Source organism: Aotus nancymaae, unplaced genomic scaffold (assembly GCF_030222135.1).
Source record: "Aotus nancymaae isolate 86718 unplaced genomic scaffold, 86718_ANA_hifiasm-v0.15.2.pri h1tg000064l_0, whole genome shotgun sequence".
Lineage (NCBI taxonomy): Eukaryota > Metazoa > Chordata > Mammalia > Primates > Aotidae > Aotus > Aotus nancymaae.
The window spans coordinates 5,917,175-5,932,184 of NW_026988478.1; the positions used below are offsets into that span (position 1 = coordinate 5,917,175).

The 15,010-nt window shown below is 35.9% G+C and overlaps 1 protein-coding gene across 7 annotated transcripts in view; it reads left to right on the forward strand.

Moving 5' to 3' along the window:
• Nucleotides 1–15,010, forward strand: part of AP3S1 (adaptor related protein complex 3 subunit sigma 1) — an 88,605-nt gene that overhangs the window by 23,806 nt on the left and 49,789 nt on the right. For all 7 annotated transcript variants that reach the window (XR_001106893.2, XM_012448858.3, XM_064366208.1 and 4 more), the window contains exon 3: nt 2,378–2,489. Coding sequence is in view for 6 of the 7 variants with exons in the window: in XM_012448858.3 (XP_012304281.3) it covers nt 2,378–2,489 (112 nt within the window). In the remaining variant the exon portion in view is untranslated. The remainder of the gene's footprint in view (nt 1–2,377; nt 2,490–15,010) is intronic.

Here is a 15,010-nt window from a genome sequence, read left to right on the forward strand (position 1 = left end):
GTGTGTATGATGGATGAGAAATAGTCTGGATAACAGGAAATCCATGGTCACAAGTTACTTTTTATTATGTGGAACACTTACTTGGGTTTCCTAAAAGGTTATATCTTGCTGTCCTTAAATGTGCAATACATACTTACAAATTTTGCTGTTAACTCAAGGCTTCTAATTTAATAATTGAGACAAGTATACCTGCTTCTGTTTTTGTATTTTACTTGAACTTATTTAACTTTAGTTGTCTTGAACATTACTGTCACTTCCTCTCATCCTGGCCTCTTAATTTCTTATCTCCTAGGAAACTTACCACCCAGCACAGTGTACTGCATGTAGATGTAAGAACCTGATTAATCTAACTAGGGTTTGAATTAGAAATTGTGGCTTGAAATTGTGATTGTTCTTTTCTAACCTTACAAAAAGTAGAAAGCAAATATTGCTTTCTAGGCTGGACACCTAGTTTTATCCTAGTTTTGTCAATAACAAGCTTATTTCCTTGGACAGGTCACTTAAATACTTGGGCCTCAGTTTTCTCCTCCATAAAATGAGTTATTTCTCAAACCTATGGTTTTATATGATATATTACATTCTGTATAGGAATTTTTATTAGTATTATAGATTAAAGATAAAATTGTATTTTTAAAGGCAAAATATGTACTTGCCACATTAATATTTTTGCCTGCTTTTAATAGCATTAATGGCCTTTCTGAAACTTAGATTCTTCAGAAGTTTGCTCTCCTTTTAAAGTAAAGCGAAAGTTTAAGATATAATCACTAAATCGCTGATTCAGAATGAAGTGAAGCCTCCTATTTGTGTTCTTTTTGCCTCTTTCAGGGAACAGTTGCAGTCATAGTCTATAAATACACTCAGAATCTTTAAATTGTGTGTAGGTATTTTAAAATTAAATATCTTCTCTAGAAGAGTATTTAGCATAGTAGGAATTTTTTATTCTTGTCAAAGATCATTTCTCCTTTTGCTATTAGAGGAGACAGAAGTAGTATATACTTTGAGAAGTTTTCTCTGCAGAACTTATAAGTTTAGTATTACTTTTACTGAGTAAGAAATAGATGCTGGCTAGGCTCAGTGACTCACATCTGTGATCCTAGCACTTTGGGAGGCCTAGGTGTTCAGATCTCCTGAGCTCAGGAGTTTGAGACATGCCTGGGCAACATGGTGAAATAAAAATACAAAAATTAGCCAGGTGTTGTGGTGCACCCCTGTAATTCCAGCTACTTTGGTGGCTGAGGCAGGAGAATCGCCTGAAGCCAGGAGGCAGAGGCTGCAGTGAGCTCAGATAGTGCCACTGCATTCCAGCCTGGGTGACAGAGTGAAACTCTATCTCAAAAAAAAGAGAAATAGATGCTGTTTTCCTGTATTCTGTTGGAATGGGTGTTTATTTACTTTTGGTTACATATAGCCTTGATTGTAAATTATGTAAGTGTTTAGGGGTCTTTTAAGAAGGTGAATTCATTATTATAAATTTAACTATTAAATAATTAAACTATATTTAGAAAAATATATTTGGAATGATTCCTAAATTATTATTTTTAGAATACTGAAATCCCAATCATAAATAAAAGTATTTCATGAAAGAATTTAGTATCTTAGCTCAGTTTTCCTGAATTTATATTTCAAAACAATGTAATTTTGGAAGAGATCTTGATGGCAAATCTGTCTAAAACTTAAGAAATGTCATTCCTCTTTTTTTTCTAGTTGATAATCAGTCTTAAGCTGTGTAACTTAACTGTGACGTATGGAGTTAAATCTAGTAAGCACTTAAATATGGCCATGATCTAATACCTGCCTACTTCTTTAACTTCATCATTTACTAATCTTTTCTTATCTACTGGCCTTTTTTCTCTTCCCTGAGCATACATACTTTGTTCTTGATGAAATCCCTTTTAATTACTTACTACCTTAGCTTGAAATGCTCTTCCGTAAATTTTTTCCAAGTCAACTCTTTATCATTAGATCGCAGCTTAAATGTCACTCTTGCTTAATATTCAGCCTGAAGTAGGGAACCCATCAATATATCATCATTGTATTTTGATTCTCTATGTAACACTTGCCACTATCTGATAATGTTCTGAAGTGTTTGTTTGTTGCTCCTTCTCCACTACCAGTGCCTGGCACATAGCAGTTACTCAGAGAATAAATTAATGAATGAATGAACTGAAATTAAGCACTGGCTTCTTTTACTTGACATTTCTGAAGAAAACAACCATCTTAATTTACCTAGTCTCTGAATAAGTTCACTTAAATGCTATGCCATTGAATGTCACCTTTCGTTTGACAAGTGGTTTTTAAACAAATTGTCAGTTTGCTCAAGCTAATGAAAATGTTTTGCATTTTGTTTCCAATAACATTGCACTTTTTTGTCATTTAGATTAATTGGAGGATCCGACAACAAACTGATTTATAGACATTATGCAACGTTATATTTTGTCTTCTGTGTGGATTCTTCAGAAAGTGAACTTGGCATTTTAGATCTAATTCAAGTAAGTTAACACTTGCTTCTTATTATCTTAAATAACAGTTTGGCATTTAAATTTTTAAAAACTTATATGTTCTAAATTTTCTGAAATGATGTTAGTAAGAAATAAAACATTTCCTAATAGAAGTTGGGTGGGTAAAAGGGGAGCAAAGGATGTAGAAACAAGCAAACATTTGATCTGATTAAAACTATCATAACTAATTTCATCATTACTTTTTATCTTATTCATGTAAGTTACAGCAAAGAGCTGAAGACTCAGGTCTCTTAATACATTTATCCAAAACTAACCCTAAAACCTACCTCTCCCTGTCTCCTGAAAATCTTTCGTAATGTTCCTGGAACTCAAGGTCAGTCATCAGCAGATGTCTTTTTATCTTCAGCCTCTTCTGTTAATGTTACTTCACGTTTTGTTCTAAATTAAATCTTGCTTCCCTGATGATACTACCTGCAACCCTTTCAAGTAGAGGCCATTTTCTCTTGCTTAATTATACCTTTGATCCTGGAGGTGTACTCTTAGCCTCATGTTGCATTTTCCAGACCATTCTCTCTTCTCAAACACCTCTAAATTTTCTCTCATGTTACCAGACTATACCACCTTCTATCCATTTAGTTATAGTCATCACACATTTCCATTTCACATTCATTGGAGATTTTGTTTAGAATTGTGAAGGGTCTGAGATTTTCTCTACTTGCAAGCTAAGAAGTTAACCTGCCATAGTTTCATGGATGTTGGCAGAAGACAGGAGACTTTTGGGCCAGAGACAAAGGATCTTATTACTAACAGCAAAAAACATTAGCTAGAGTGACAGCATTTGCTTACACTAATTCTCTAATTCCCAAGGGGTGATATGAAGAAGGCCAGATGATACCTGCATACACAGTGGATTAAATGATAGATGAGGAATCCCAAGCTTAGGGAACTGGAATCTTTTATAATGGGTACTAAACATGTCTGCCCTTGTTTGGGAGGAAGAGACTGTCTCTTCTAAGAGTGTAAAGAAACCTATCCTTTGCTGTGGAGGAAGACACTCTGTTTTCCAGGGCTGTTTGATACACTAGCATGGTTAAAAATATAGCCCAGAACAAAGACAGTCAATGCCTCTGCTCACAATATGTACAGAAACACAAGATCCCTGGAGAATTGTCTCCTAATAGATTTTGGTTCTTGGTTCACTGGCTTTCATTCCAGTACTGCTTTTTTTTTGTAATTTTTGGTGATTTCATTGTTCACATGTATAATTCTTCCAATATCCTGGTGTCTTCAAATCTGAAACTCCTCTCTTCCAATAAATTTTGCCCTCCACTCCATCTCACTCTGTAACCGTTTCTAGATCTTGTCTTTGTCTAAACCGTAACCTCTCCATAATCTCAATTTCACAGTTTTGAAGTCTTTTAGGCCCATTGGAACCCTCAGCTTTAAAAATCTATAATTTTTATACTGCCCCTGATTTTACCGATGTCTTACTTTCCTCATCCAACTTAAATTTTATAGTTAGTCATGATGGTGATATAGCCTTGTATGCACTTAACTCCTTGCCCATACCCATACATCTGAATATACCTAGAGAAAAAAAAAGTAACCATATTTACCAGTCTCACTTTAAATTTATGATTCCTTAGCTCAGCAAGTCCTTTAGGCTACCCAAGAAGCATTTGCTATTTCCCTGGTCCATTTACTCTCCCATACTTCTAGATGACTATTCATACAGTCTCCTCTCTCCTAAAACCTCTAGCACTTCTAGCACCTTGCTTCCCAGTGCACAGAGAAAATTGGTTTTTGAAATTAGCAAGAAGGAGGCATGGTTTGAGCTCTAGTTGGTGTTAGAGAATAGACAAGAAATTAACCCCAGCAGACAACTTGGGTAATAAATTCTTAGCACTGTGGCTAAGCCTTTAAAAATAAAAGCACTGTGGCCAGTTGTAGTTCATACCTGTAATCCTAGCACTTTGGGAGGCTGAGCTGGGCAGATCTCTTGAGCCCAGGAGTTTGAGACCAGCCTGCGCAATATGGCAAAACCCCATCTCTACAAAAATTAGCCAGGCATGCTGTCATGCATCTGTAGTCCCAGCCACTCTGGAGGCTGAGCAGATCACTTGAGCCCAGGAGTTTGAGACCAGCCTGAGCAATATGGCAAAACCCCATCTCTACAAAAATTAGCCAGGCTTGCTGTCATGCATCTGTAGTCCCAGCCACTCTGGAGGCTGAGGCGGGAGCCAGGGAGGATGGCTTGTAATAAGCCAAGATTGTGCCACTGCACTCCAGCCCAGTAACAGAGTGAGACTCTGTTAATAAAATAAAAAAGGAGATCAATGATAAATGGAGCTATTCATTTGCCACATTACTCTTAAATCTGTAATTCATAAACTGGGTTTTTGGGAGGAGCTAAGTATCAGAGTTACATGAGACCACGAAGTAATCATGGCATATATTCCTGGTATATGCTTTTTCTTTGTTTTGAAAATTGGTGGCAGTGAGGAAATGAAAGTAAATATGTGTATATTATAAGGTAGAATACAAATTTTTCATAATATTTAAAGCCCTAAGTGGAGACTTGAAAGAAATTTTGAGCCTAAGGTAAAGGTACCCCAAGATCCCTTGGGTATATGTTCACTTTCCTCTTGGGGCCTACTTGAGAATCACTGCTAAGTTTTGTTTTATTTTCTCAAGGCTTTTCTAGTAAAGAAAAAGAGACCAAATTTTACTTTTGATAACATTTAAGGGTTGATCAGGACTATATATTGCATTGCCTTGTAACTCCGTTTATTACTACGTTTCTTAGTTTATCCCATCTAGGGGAGTAGTTAATTCATTTTATCATTATGTCAAGGGAGCATTATATTTTTACAGAAAAAACGTTAATAAAGAAATGTGCTTTCTATTTCTCTCTCAGTTACCTATGACTGAGGAGAGTGTACACATGCACACTATGTTCCAAAACACTGTTTTTATTTACCTGAGCCTAGCCGCTAGAATTATAGGAAGAAAAACAGGAGAAAGTGTACCATTTCAGATTTAGTCTCTTATTGAAGAGAAATACTGCAATTAAGAAAGACCAAAACAAATGTGTCTTTTCCTAGAAGTAAATCAGAAGTATTTTACACTTGTGTCCTGAGATTAAGTTATCACCATTGATTATTATTTTGATGCTATGGTTGATCTTATGAGAAAATAGTTCTATCTCCAAAGGAAATTAGATAGGGAGTTTTCAGAGAACAAACATGCTATTAGTATATCATATCTGAAATAAATTCTGTCATGTACTCATGACAAAGTGCAAACAATCTTTTGTGTTTTGCAAAATTTTTTAACCATGCTTTACACATTGATCATTTGTTTTGGTATTAGATAAGATACAGAAGAGAGGATTTCAGGAGGACTTTGTCATTTTCTGTTAACTAAAGTAGGCTAGAGCTGTTTTTACAATACCCCTGAGTTACCACATGGTGATGTATTATGTCACAAAAAAGAAGAGTTCTGTAATTTACCTTACAGGTACTATGTCTGTTACTACCAGGAACATGTTAGAAGTTCTGTGGTTGTGATCTTTCCCCTTCCATTACCACAGTTCGTTAAATACTGAAGAGGAAGTGTACTGAGCATATGTGAGTTAGTCATTTTAAACACATTGATTGAATAAACAAAGGTGGAAGTGAGTAGCTTATTGTTTCTGCTTCTGTTTCATCAAATAGCTGTTCAGAGATAACTGATTTTCTTAATTTGTTCATCCTCTAGTTTTGAGAAAGGCAATTTTAATGTCAAAAGTAAAAGTGAAAAATTATAAACCAAGAGAGTTTACATCAAAACCTCTTGGTCTTGCATATTTTTTAGAGAACAGATCAAGAAAACTCAACATGTTATTATTAAACATATGCTTATAATTTTGATATTTTAGATATTAAAATGATAACATTCATATGATAACTGGAAGCATATATTTTAATGCAGAGAGTTAGTGTCTCTAAGGTATGCATATGTTGTTCCAAATATGACTTTGTATCTTGTATAAAATCTGGGAGAAGACATTATTAGTAAATTCAGTATGGAATTTACACCAATATTCCACCAGTACTGAATTTACATCAGTATTCCACAGAATTTACACTAGCTACCCAGATGAATTATCAGTTTTATGTTTTCTTTTGTTTCTTTCTAAAAATTCCTTGTAAGTTTGGAAAAAAGGGGTGGACATTTTTTGTTCTTGAATATACCATTTTAGTGTGATATTAAGTGACATATATGCCATATATGCTAGAGTTAATAGCTAGTTTTTTAAGGAGTCCTTTCTGTTGTAGCGTATTGTCAGTGGAAGTGTTAAAATATTTACAGGATGAGAATAGAAGTTTATTAAATATTAATGTTGGGTTGAGTTATTTATAAGCAGTCATATTGTCCTTAATTAGTTTGTTACGCCAAGCTGATAATGGAGGCATATAAATTCACTGTATAATTCCAAATTTCTGTTATTGTTTTCTGTACCACATGTAACAGTGATCAGAGCATCAGTCTTACTCAGTTGTAGCTAGTTAAAAAAACAACAAAATTGAGAACTAAGAGCTAAATTTTCTTTAGGTTTAGAAAGATACATTCTGACTATGATGTTAGAATCTGTATTTAAACTGGAACTCCATATATAACATTTCTTATTATTACAGTACTGTTAGACTAGCGTTTGTGGAATTATTTTATTTGTGGCTACTAATGCTAATATAGTATGATATTCAGGAAGTTATTTATTCTTTATAGAACTTAATTTTTTTATTTTAAAGTGTGCTTGTTTCAATATGTTGCCTACAGAAATGAGGTTGTTAGAAAAATTTGTGAATTAAAGCCATCTATTATCTTGCAGGGGTTAAAACCATTCAGGCTGTGCCATATTCTAGCTATGTAATTTTGGACAAGTTATTTAACCTCGTTGACCCTAATTTTCCTCATCTGCAAAATAGGGATAATGATTATGCCAACTGACAGAGTAGATATGAGCATTAAAAAAAAATTTCATGTGAAACCCATGACTAAATGATTAACATGTCAGTGATTTTTAGCTAACACTATCATTAAGGCATATATTTGTAAGAAAGGCATATAAAATTTTATTTTGTTACTCCACAAACTGAATTAAATAAGTAAGTATTTTTTTAAATCTTTCTGACTTTCTCATTGTTAGAAACATTTGCCAGTCTTTTTTCCTGTGTGTTGTTTGATGGCTTAGAATGAATTTTGTATGACACATTTATGTGATAAGAAATAGTCTTCATTGGGGAAATTTATAGGCCAAGAATACTTAAGTGAAGAAAAGTCCCTGATCTTCCCAGTATCACATAGCAAATTAAAGTGAGGTAGCTGCTGCTGATCAATTGAACATACGGTGATGTGCTGATGAAAGCCCACCCAATTATTCTTCTCTTTTATCATGATCGTAGGCTTGAAAGCACACTTGTTGGTAGGGGTGACAGATATACTGTGTAAGCCTTGGGCTTTGTAGGTTTGGGTACCACCTGTTTTTTAAAATTGCCTGGAAAAACCAACTGTCCAGAACTTGGGAATTATGGAAATTTTCAACTCTCTTGTTGGAGATGAACTAACTCCTGGTCCTAAAGGAAGATGAGTTTCTGGTGCAGTTCCTCCTGCCGGAGCAAGAGGGATCCCTGGCCTAGCGAGTTTTTTTTCCAGGCCCTCAAGTGAATGCCCAGGATCATTTTAAGAAAATTCTGCCTCCTACATTATACTGTGTTACCAGGTTATTCAAAACTTTCTGTTTTTAATAAGATTTTTTTCTCATATATTTTTGGGCAATACCAAATTTTTTTTTTAACAATTGCTTTAGATTGTTAGAGTCGTGCAGGATTTCTAAAATTATTTTCCTGTGTTACTTTCATGCTCGAGAAGTCTAATTTCGAGCAATTGCAAATATAATTCTTAGTTATTTACATTGCTATTTATTTATGTTAAATCCTGGTATTAATTTGATGATACCTGTTTTTCTAATTTACATATTTCACTGATGTCTTAGCAATCCTTTTAGGAGGCATCATGGTGTCAAGTTTAGAGTTTAGAGTGTTAGAGTCAGGTAGTATGGATTTGAATCTTGGTTCTGTCACCTAACAGTTATATAACTTTAGGCAATTACTTAGCCTCATCTGTCCCCAGTTTTTTGTTTTTTGTTTTTCTTTTTGTAAGTGCTGATATTCATACTTATCTCACCAGCATTCCTGTAAGAATTAGAGCTAATTTATATAAACAACCTGCAAGTGGCCTAGACCATAGTAGACACCCTTTTCTTAGTTACTTCACAGTAGTGAAGTAAGTAATTTAGAACTCAAGTGTGTAAAGTCAGAATTTTGGAGCTGTAAGTAACTTAAAAAATTATTTTCTTCCCTTCAGTGTAGGTTTAAAAGAAAAACTCAGCTTATGTTGGTCTTTTTCCATGATTTAAGGTAAATTCATCATGTCCTAATATAGAAATGGTTGGTTTTCAGGAAGGAATTGGACATGGTGGAGAGACTCCTCAAATTTAACATTAATTACAGTACAGTTATTAACTCGAAATTAACGTTGATACACTATTACATAATCTGTAGGCCTTGTTTACAGTTTGCCAGTTGTCCCATTAATGTTCTTTTTCTCATTCCAGATATAATTCACACATTCCATTTAGTTTTCATGCCCCCTTAATCTCCTTTACTGTGTAACAGTTCTTTACCTTTGTCTTTCATTCATGTCTTTCATATCCTGATCCTTTTGATGAGTACTAGCCAATTATTTTGATATTCTCCTATTTGGGTTTGTTTGATACTTCTTAATGATTTAGATTATGCATTTTTGGCAAGAATACCACAGAAATGATGTTATGACCATAGTGCATCATATAAAGAGGTATATGATATCCCTTTGTTCCATTAGTCGTGACATTTGTGCTGATCACTTGGGTAAGATGGAGTCCAGGTTTATGCACCATAAAGTTTCATTTTCCCATTTGTGCTAGTATTTTATGGGAAATATTTGAAACTATGTAAATACACTTTTTCTAATTATATATTTGTTCATTAATCTTAATATCTATTGATCATTCTTGCCTGAAAGAATTATTAATATTGGTGGTATTTACCAAATGGTGTTTTTTTTCTATCATACCTTCAATATTTATTAGTTAAAAGTCTCCTGTGAGGAAAAGCTTTGAGATATATATATATATATATATGTACATACATACATACACAAATATATACACATATATATAAAAAATTTTTTTTAATACTGTAAGTTTTGGGATACATGTGCAGAACATGCAGGTTTGTTACATTGATATACATATGCCATGGTAATTTGCTGCACCCATCAACCCATCATCTACATTAGGTATTTCTCCTAATGCTCTCCCTCCCCTAGCCCCCACCCTATGACAGGCCCCGGTGTGTGATGTTCCCCTCCCTGTGTTCATGTGTTCTCATTGTTCAGATCCCACTTATGAATGAGATTATATGGTGTTTGATTTTCTGTTCCTGTGTTAACTTGCTAAGAATGGTTTCCAGCTTCATCTATGTTCCTGCAAAGGACGTGAACTCATCTTTTCTTATGGCTGCATAGTATTCCATGGTGCATACGTGTCACATTTTATCCAGTCTCTCATTGATGGACATTTGGAGTGGTTCCAAGTCTTTGCTATTGTGAACATATGTGTGCGTACGTCTTTATAGTAGAATGATTTATAATCCTTTGGGTATATACCCTGTAATGGGATTGCTGGGTCAAATGGTATTTCTGGTTGTAGATCCTTGAGGAATCTCCACACTGTCTTTCATAATGGTTAAACTAATTTACACTCCCACTAACAGTGTAAAAGTGTTCATATTTCTCCACATTCTCTCCAGCATCTCTCGTTTCCTGACTTTTTAATGATTGCCATTCTAACTGGCATGCTATGGTATCTCATTTTGTTTTGATTTGCATTTCTCTAATGACCAGTGATGATGGACTTTATTTCATATGTTTGTTGACTGCGTAAATGTCTTCTTTTGAGAAGTGTCTGTTCATATCCTTCGCCCACTTTTTGATGGGGTTGTTTTTTCTTGTAAATTTGTTTAAGTTCCTTGTAGATTCTGGTAGCCCTTTTTCAGATGGATAGATTGCAAAAATTTTTTCCCATTCTGTTGGTTGCCTGTTCACTCTGATGATAGTTTCTTTTGCTATGCAGAAGCTTTTTAGTTTAATTAGATCCTGTTTGTCAATTTTGGCTTTTGTTGCCATTGCTTTTGGTGTTTTAGTCATGACGTCTTTGCCCATTCCTATGTCCTGAATGGTATTGCCTAGGTTTTCCTTTAGAGTTTTTATGGTTTTAGGTCTTATGTTTGAGTCTTTAATCCATCTTGAGTTAATTTTTGTATAAGGTGTAAGGAAGGAGTCCAGTTTCAGTTTTCTGCATTTGGCTAGCCAGTTTTCCCAACACCATTTATTAAATAGGGAATCATTTCCCCATTGCTTGTTTTTGTCAGATTTGTCAAAGATCAGATGGTTGTAGGTGTGTGGCATTATTTCTGAGGCCTCTGTTCTGTTCTATTGGTGTATATATCTGTTTTGGTAACAGTACCATGCTGTTTTGAATACTGTAGCCTTGTAGTGTAAAGTCAGGTAGCGTGATGCCTCCAGCTTTGTTCATTTTACTTAAGATTGTCTTGACTATACAGGCTCTTTTTTGGTTCCATATGAAGTTTAAAGTAGTTTTTCTAATTTTGTGAAGAAAGTCATTTCTAATTTTGTGAAGATAGCATTGAATTGGTAAATTATTTTGGACAGTATGGCCATTTTCATGATATTGATTCTTCCAGCCATGAGCATGGAATATTTTTCCATTTGTTTGTGTCCTCTCCTATTTCTTTGAGCAGTGGTTTGTAGTTCTCTTTGAAGAGGCCCTTCACATCCCTTGTAAGTTGTATTCCTAAGTATTTTATTCTCTTTGTAGCAGTTGTGAATGGGAGTTCACTCATGATTTGGCTGTTTATCTGTTATTGGTGTATAGGAATGCTTGTGATTTTTGGACATTGATTTTGTATCCTGAGAATTTGCTGAAGTTGCTCATCAGCTTAAGGAGATTTTGAGCTGAGACTAGGGTTTTCTTTTCTTTTCTTTTCTTTTTTTTTTCTGTCCCCCAGTCTGGGGTGCAGTGGCACGATCTCAGCTCACTGCAACCTCTGCCTCCCAAGTTCAAGCAATTCTCCTGCCTCAGCCTCCTGAATAGCTGGGACTACTGGCACACACCGCCACACCCAGCTAATTTTTGTATTTTCAGTAGAGAGGGTTTCACCTTGTTGGACAGGGTGGTCTCAAACTCCTGACCTCATAATTCACCTGCCTCAGCCTCCCAAAGTGCTGGGATTACAGGCAACAATGGGGTTTTCTAAATATACAATTATGTCATCTGCAAACGGAGACAATTTGACTTCCTCTCTTCCTATTTAAATACACTTTATTTCTTTCTTTTGCCTGATTGCACCAGAACTTCTGATACTACGTTGAATAGGAATGATGAGAGAGGGCATCCATGTCTGGTGCCAATTTCAAAGGGAATGCTTCCAGCTTTTGTTCATTCCATATGATATTGACTGTGGGTTGGTCATAAATAGCTCTGATTATTTTGAGATACGTTCCATCAGTACCTAGCTTATTGAGTGTTTTTAGTATGAAGGAGTGTTGAATTTTATCAGAGGTCTTTTCTGCAGCTATTGAGATAATCATGTGGTTTTTGTCATTGGTTCTATTTATGTGATGGATTACGTTTATTGATTTGCATATATTAAACCAGCCTTGCATCCCAGGGATGAAGCCGACTTGATCGTGGTGGATAAGCTTTTTGATGTGCTGCTGGATTTTGTTTGCCAGTACTTTATTGAAGATTTTTTTCCATCGATGTTCATCAGGGATATTGGCCTGAAATTTTCTTTTCTTTTTTTGTTGTGTCTCTGTGAGGTTTTGGTATCAGGATGATGCTGGCCTCAAAAAATGAGTTAAGGAGGAGTCTCTCTTTTTCTGTTATTTGGAATGGTTTCAGAAGAAATGGAACTAGCTCTTCTCTGTATCTCTCGTAGAATTTGACTGTTAATCTTTCTGGCCCTGGGGTTTTTTTGGTTGGTAGGCTATTAATTACTGCCTCAATTTCAGAACTTGTTATTTATCTATTCAGGGATTCGACTTCTTCCTGGTTTAGACTTGGGAGGGTGTATGTGTCCAGGAATTTGTCCATTTCTTTTAGATTTTCTAGTTTTTTGCATAGAGGTGTTTGTAATATTCTCTGATGGTAGTTTGTATTTCTGTGGGATCAGTGGTGATATCCCCGTTATCATTTTTGATTGTGTCTATTTGATTCTTCCCCTTTTTCTTCTTTATTAGTCTGGCTAGTGGTCTATTTTGTTAAGCTTTTCAAAAAACCAGCTCCCAGATTCATTGATTTTGTTGAAGAGTTTTTGTGTGTGTGCGTGTTTCTGTCTCCTTCAGTTCTGCTCTGATCTTAGTTATTTCTTGTCTTCTGCTAGGTTTTGAATTGGTTTGCTCTTGCTTCTCTAGTTCTTTTAATTGTGATGTTAGGGTGTTGATTTTAGATCTTTCTCACTGTCTTCTGTGGGGATTTAGGGCTATAAATTTACCTCTAAACACTGCGTTAGCTGTGTCGCATAGATTCTTGTACGTTGTCTTTGTTCTCATTGGTTTCAAAGATCTTATTTCTGCCTTAATTTTATTATTTACCCAGTAGTCATTCAGGAGCAGGTTGTTCAGTTTCCATGTAGTTGTGCGGTTTTGAGTAAATTTCTTAATCCTGAATTCTAATTTGATGGCACTGTGGTCTGAGAGACTGTCATAATTTCTGTGCTTTTGCATTTGCTGAGGAGTGTTTTACTTCCAATTATGTGGTCAATTTTAGAATAAGTGCAGTATGGTGCTGAGAAGAATGTATATTCTGTTAATTTGGGGTGGAGGGTTCTCTAGATGTCTATTAGATCCATTTGATTCAGAACTGAGTTCAAGTCCTGAATATCTTTGTTAAATTTCTGTCTCATTGATCTGTCTAATATTGACAGTGTGGTGTTAAAGTCTCCCACTATTATTGTGTGGGTGTCTAAGTCTCTTTGTAGATCTCTAAGAACTTGCTTTATGAATCTAGGTGCTCCTGTATTGGATGCATATATATTTAGCGTAGTTAGCTCTTCTTGTTCCGTTGATCCCTTTATCGTTATATTATGCCCTTCTTTGCCTTTTTTGATCTGTGTTGTTTTAAAGTCTTGTTTTATCAGAGACTAGGATTGCAAGCCCTACTTTTTTTTTTTTTTTTGCTTTCCGTTTGCTTGGTAAATATTCCTCCATCCCATTATTTTGAGCCTATACATGTCTTTGCACATGAGATGGATCTCCTGAATACAGCACACCAATGGGTCTTGACTCTTTATCCAATTTGCCAGTTTGTGTCTTTTAATTGGGACATTTAGCCCATTTACATTTTCGAGAAACCAGTTCCTGAATTATATGAAATTGATCTTGTGTGAATCTATGTGTGAATTTGATCTTGTCTTTAGGATGCTAGCTGTTTATTTTGTTCATTAGTTGATGTAGTTTCTTCATAATGTTGATGGTCGTTACAATTTGGTATGTTTTTGCAGTGGCTGGTACTAGTTTTTCCTTTCCATGTTTAGTGCTTCCTTCAGGTTCTCTTGTAAGGCAGGCCTGGTGGTGACAGAATTTCTCAGCATTTACTTGTCTGTAAAGGATTTTATTTCTCCTTTGCTCAGGAAGCTTAGTTTGGCTGGATATGAAATTCTGGGTTGAAAATTCTTTTATTTAAGAATGTTGAATATTGGCCCCCTCTCTCTTCTGGCTTGTAGGGTTTCTGCAGAGAGCTCCGCTGTTAGTCTGATGGACTTCCCTTTCTGAGTAACCTGACCCTTCTCTCTGGCTGCTCTTAATATTTTTTCATTCATTTCAACCTCAGTGAATCTGACGATTATGTGGGGTTGCTCTTCTCGAGTAGTATCTTTGTGGTGTTCTCTGTATTTCCTGAATTGGAATGTTGGTGTTTCTTGCCAGCTGGAGAAGTCCTCCTGGATGATATCCTGAAGAATATTTTCTAAATTTGTTCCTCTGAGCTAGACCACTTGGCTCCCTGGCTTCAGCCCCTTTTCCCAGGGAGTGAATGGTTCTGTCTCGCTGGTGTTCTAGGCTTCACTGGGGTATGAAAAAACACTCCCACAGCTAACTTCATGTCCGCCCAAACAGCCTCCCAGTTTGGGCAGACACTGAGCTAGCTGCGGGAGTTGAAATTCACAGCCCTGGTGGTGTAGGCACCCAAGGGAATTCCGTGGTCTGCAGGTTGCAAAGACCGTGGGAAAAGCTTAGTATCTGGGCCGGAGTGCACCGTTCCTCCTGGCAGAGTCCCTCAGGGATTACCTTGGCTAGGGTAGGGAGTTCCCTAACCCCTTACACGTCCCTGGTGAACGGATGCCCCACCCTGCTTCTGCTCACCCTCCCTGGGCTGCATCCACTGT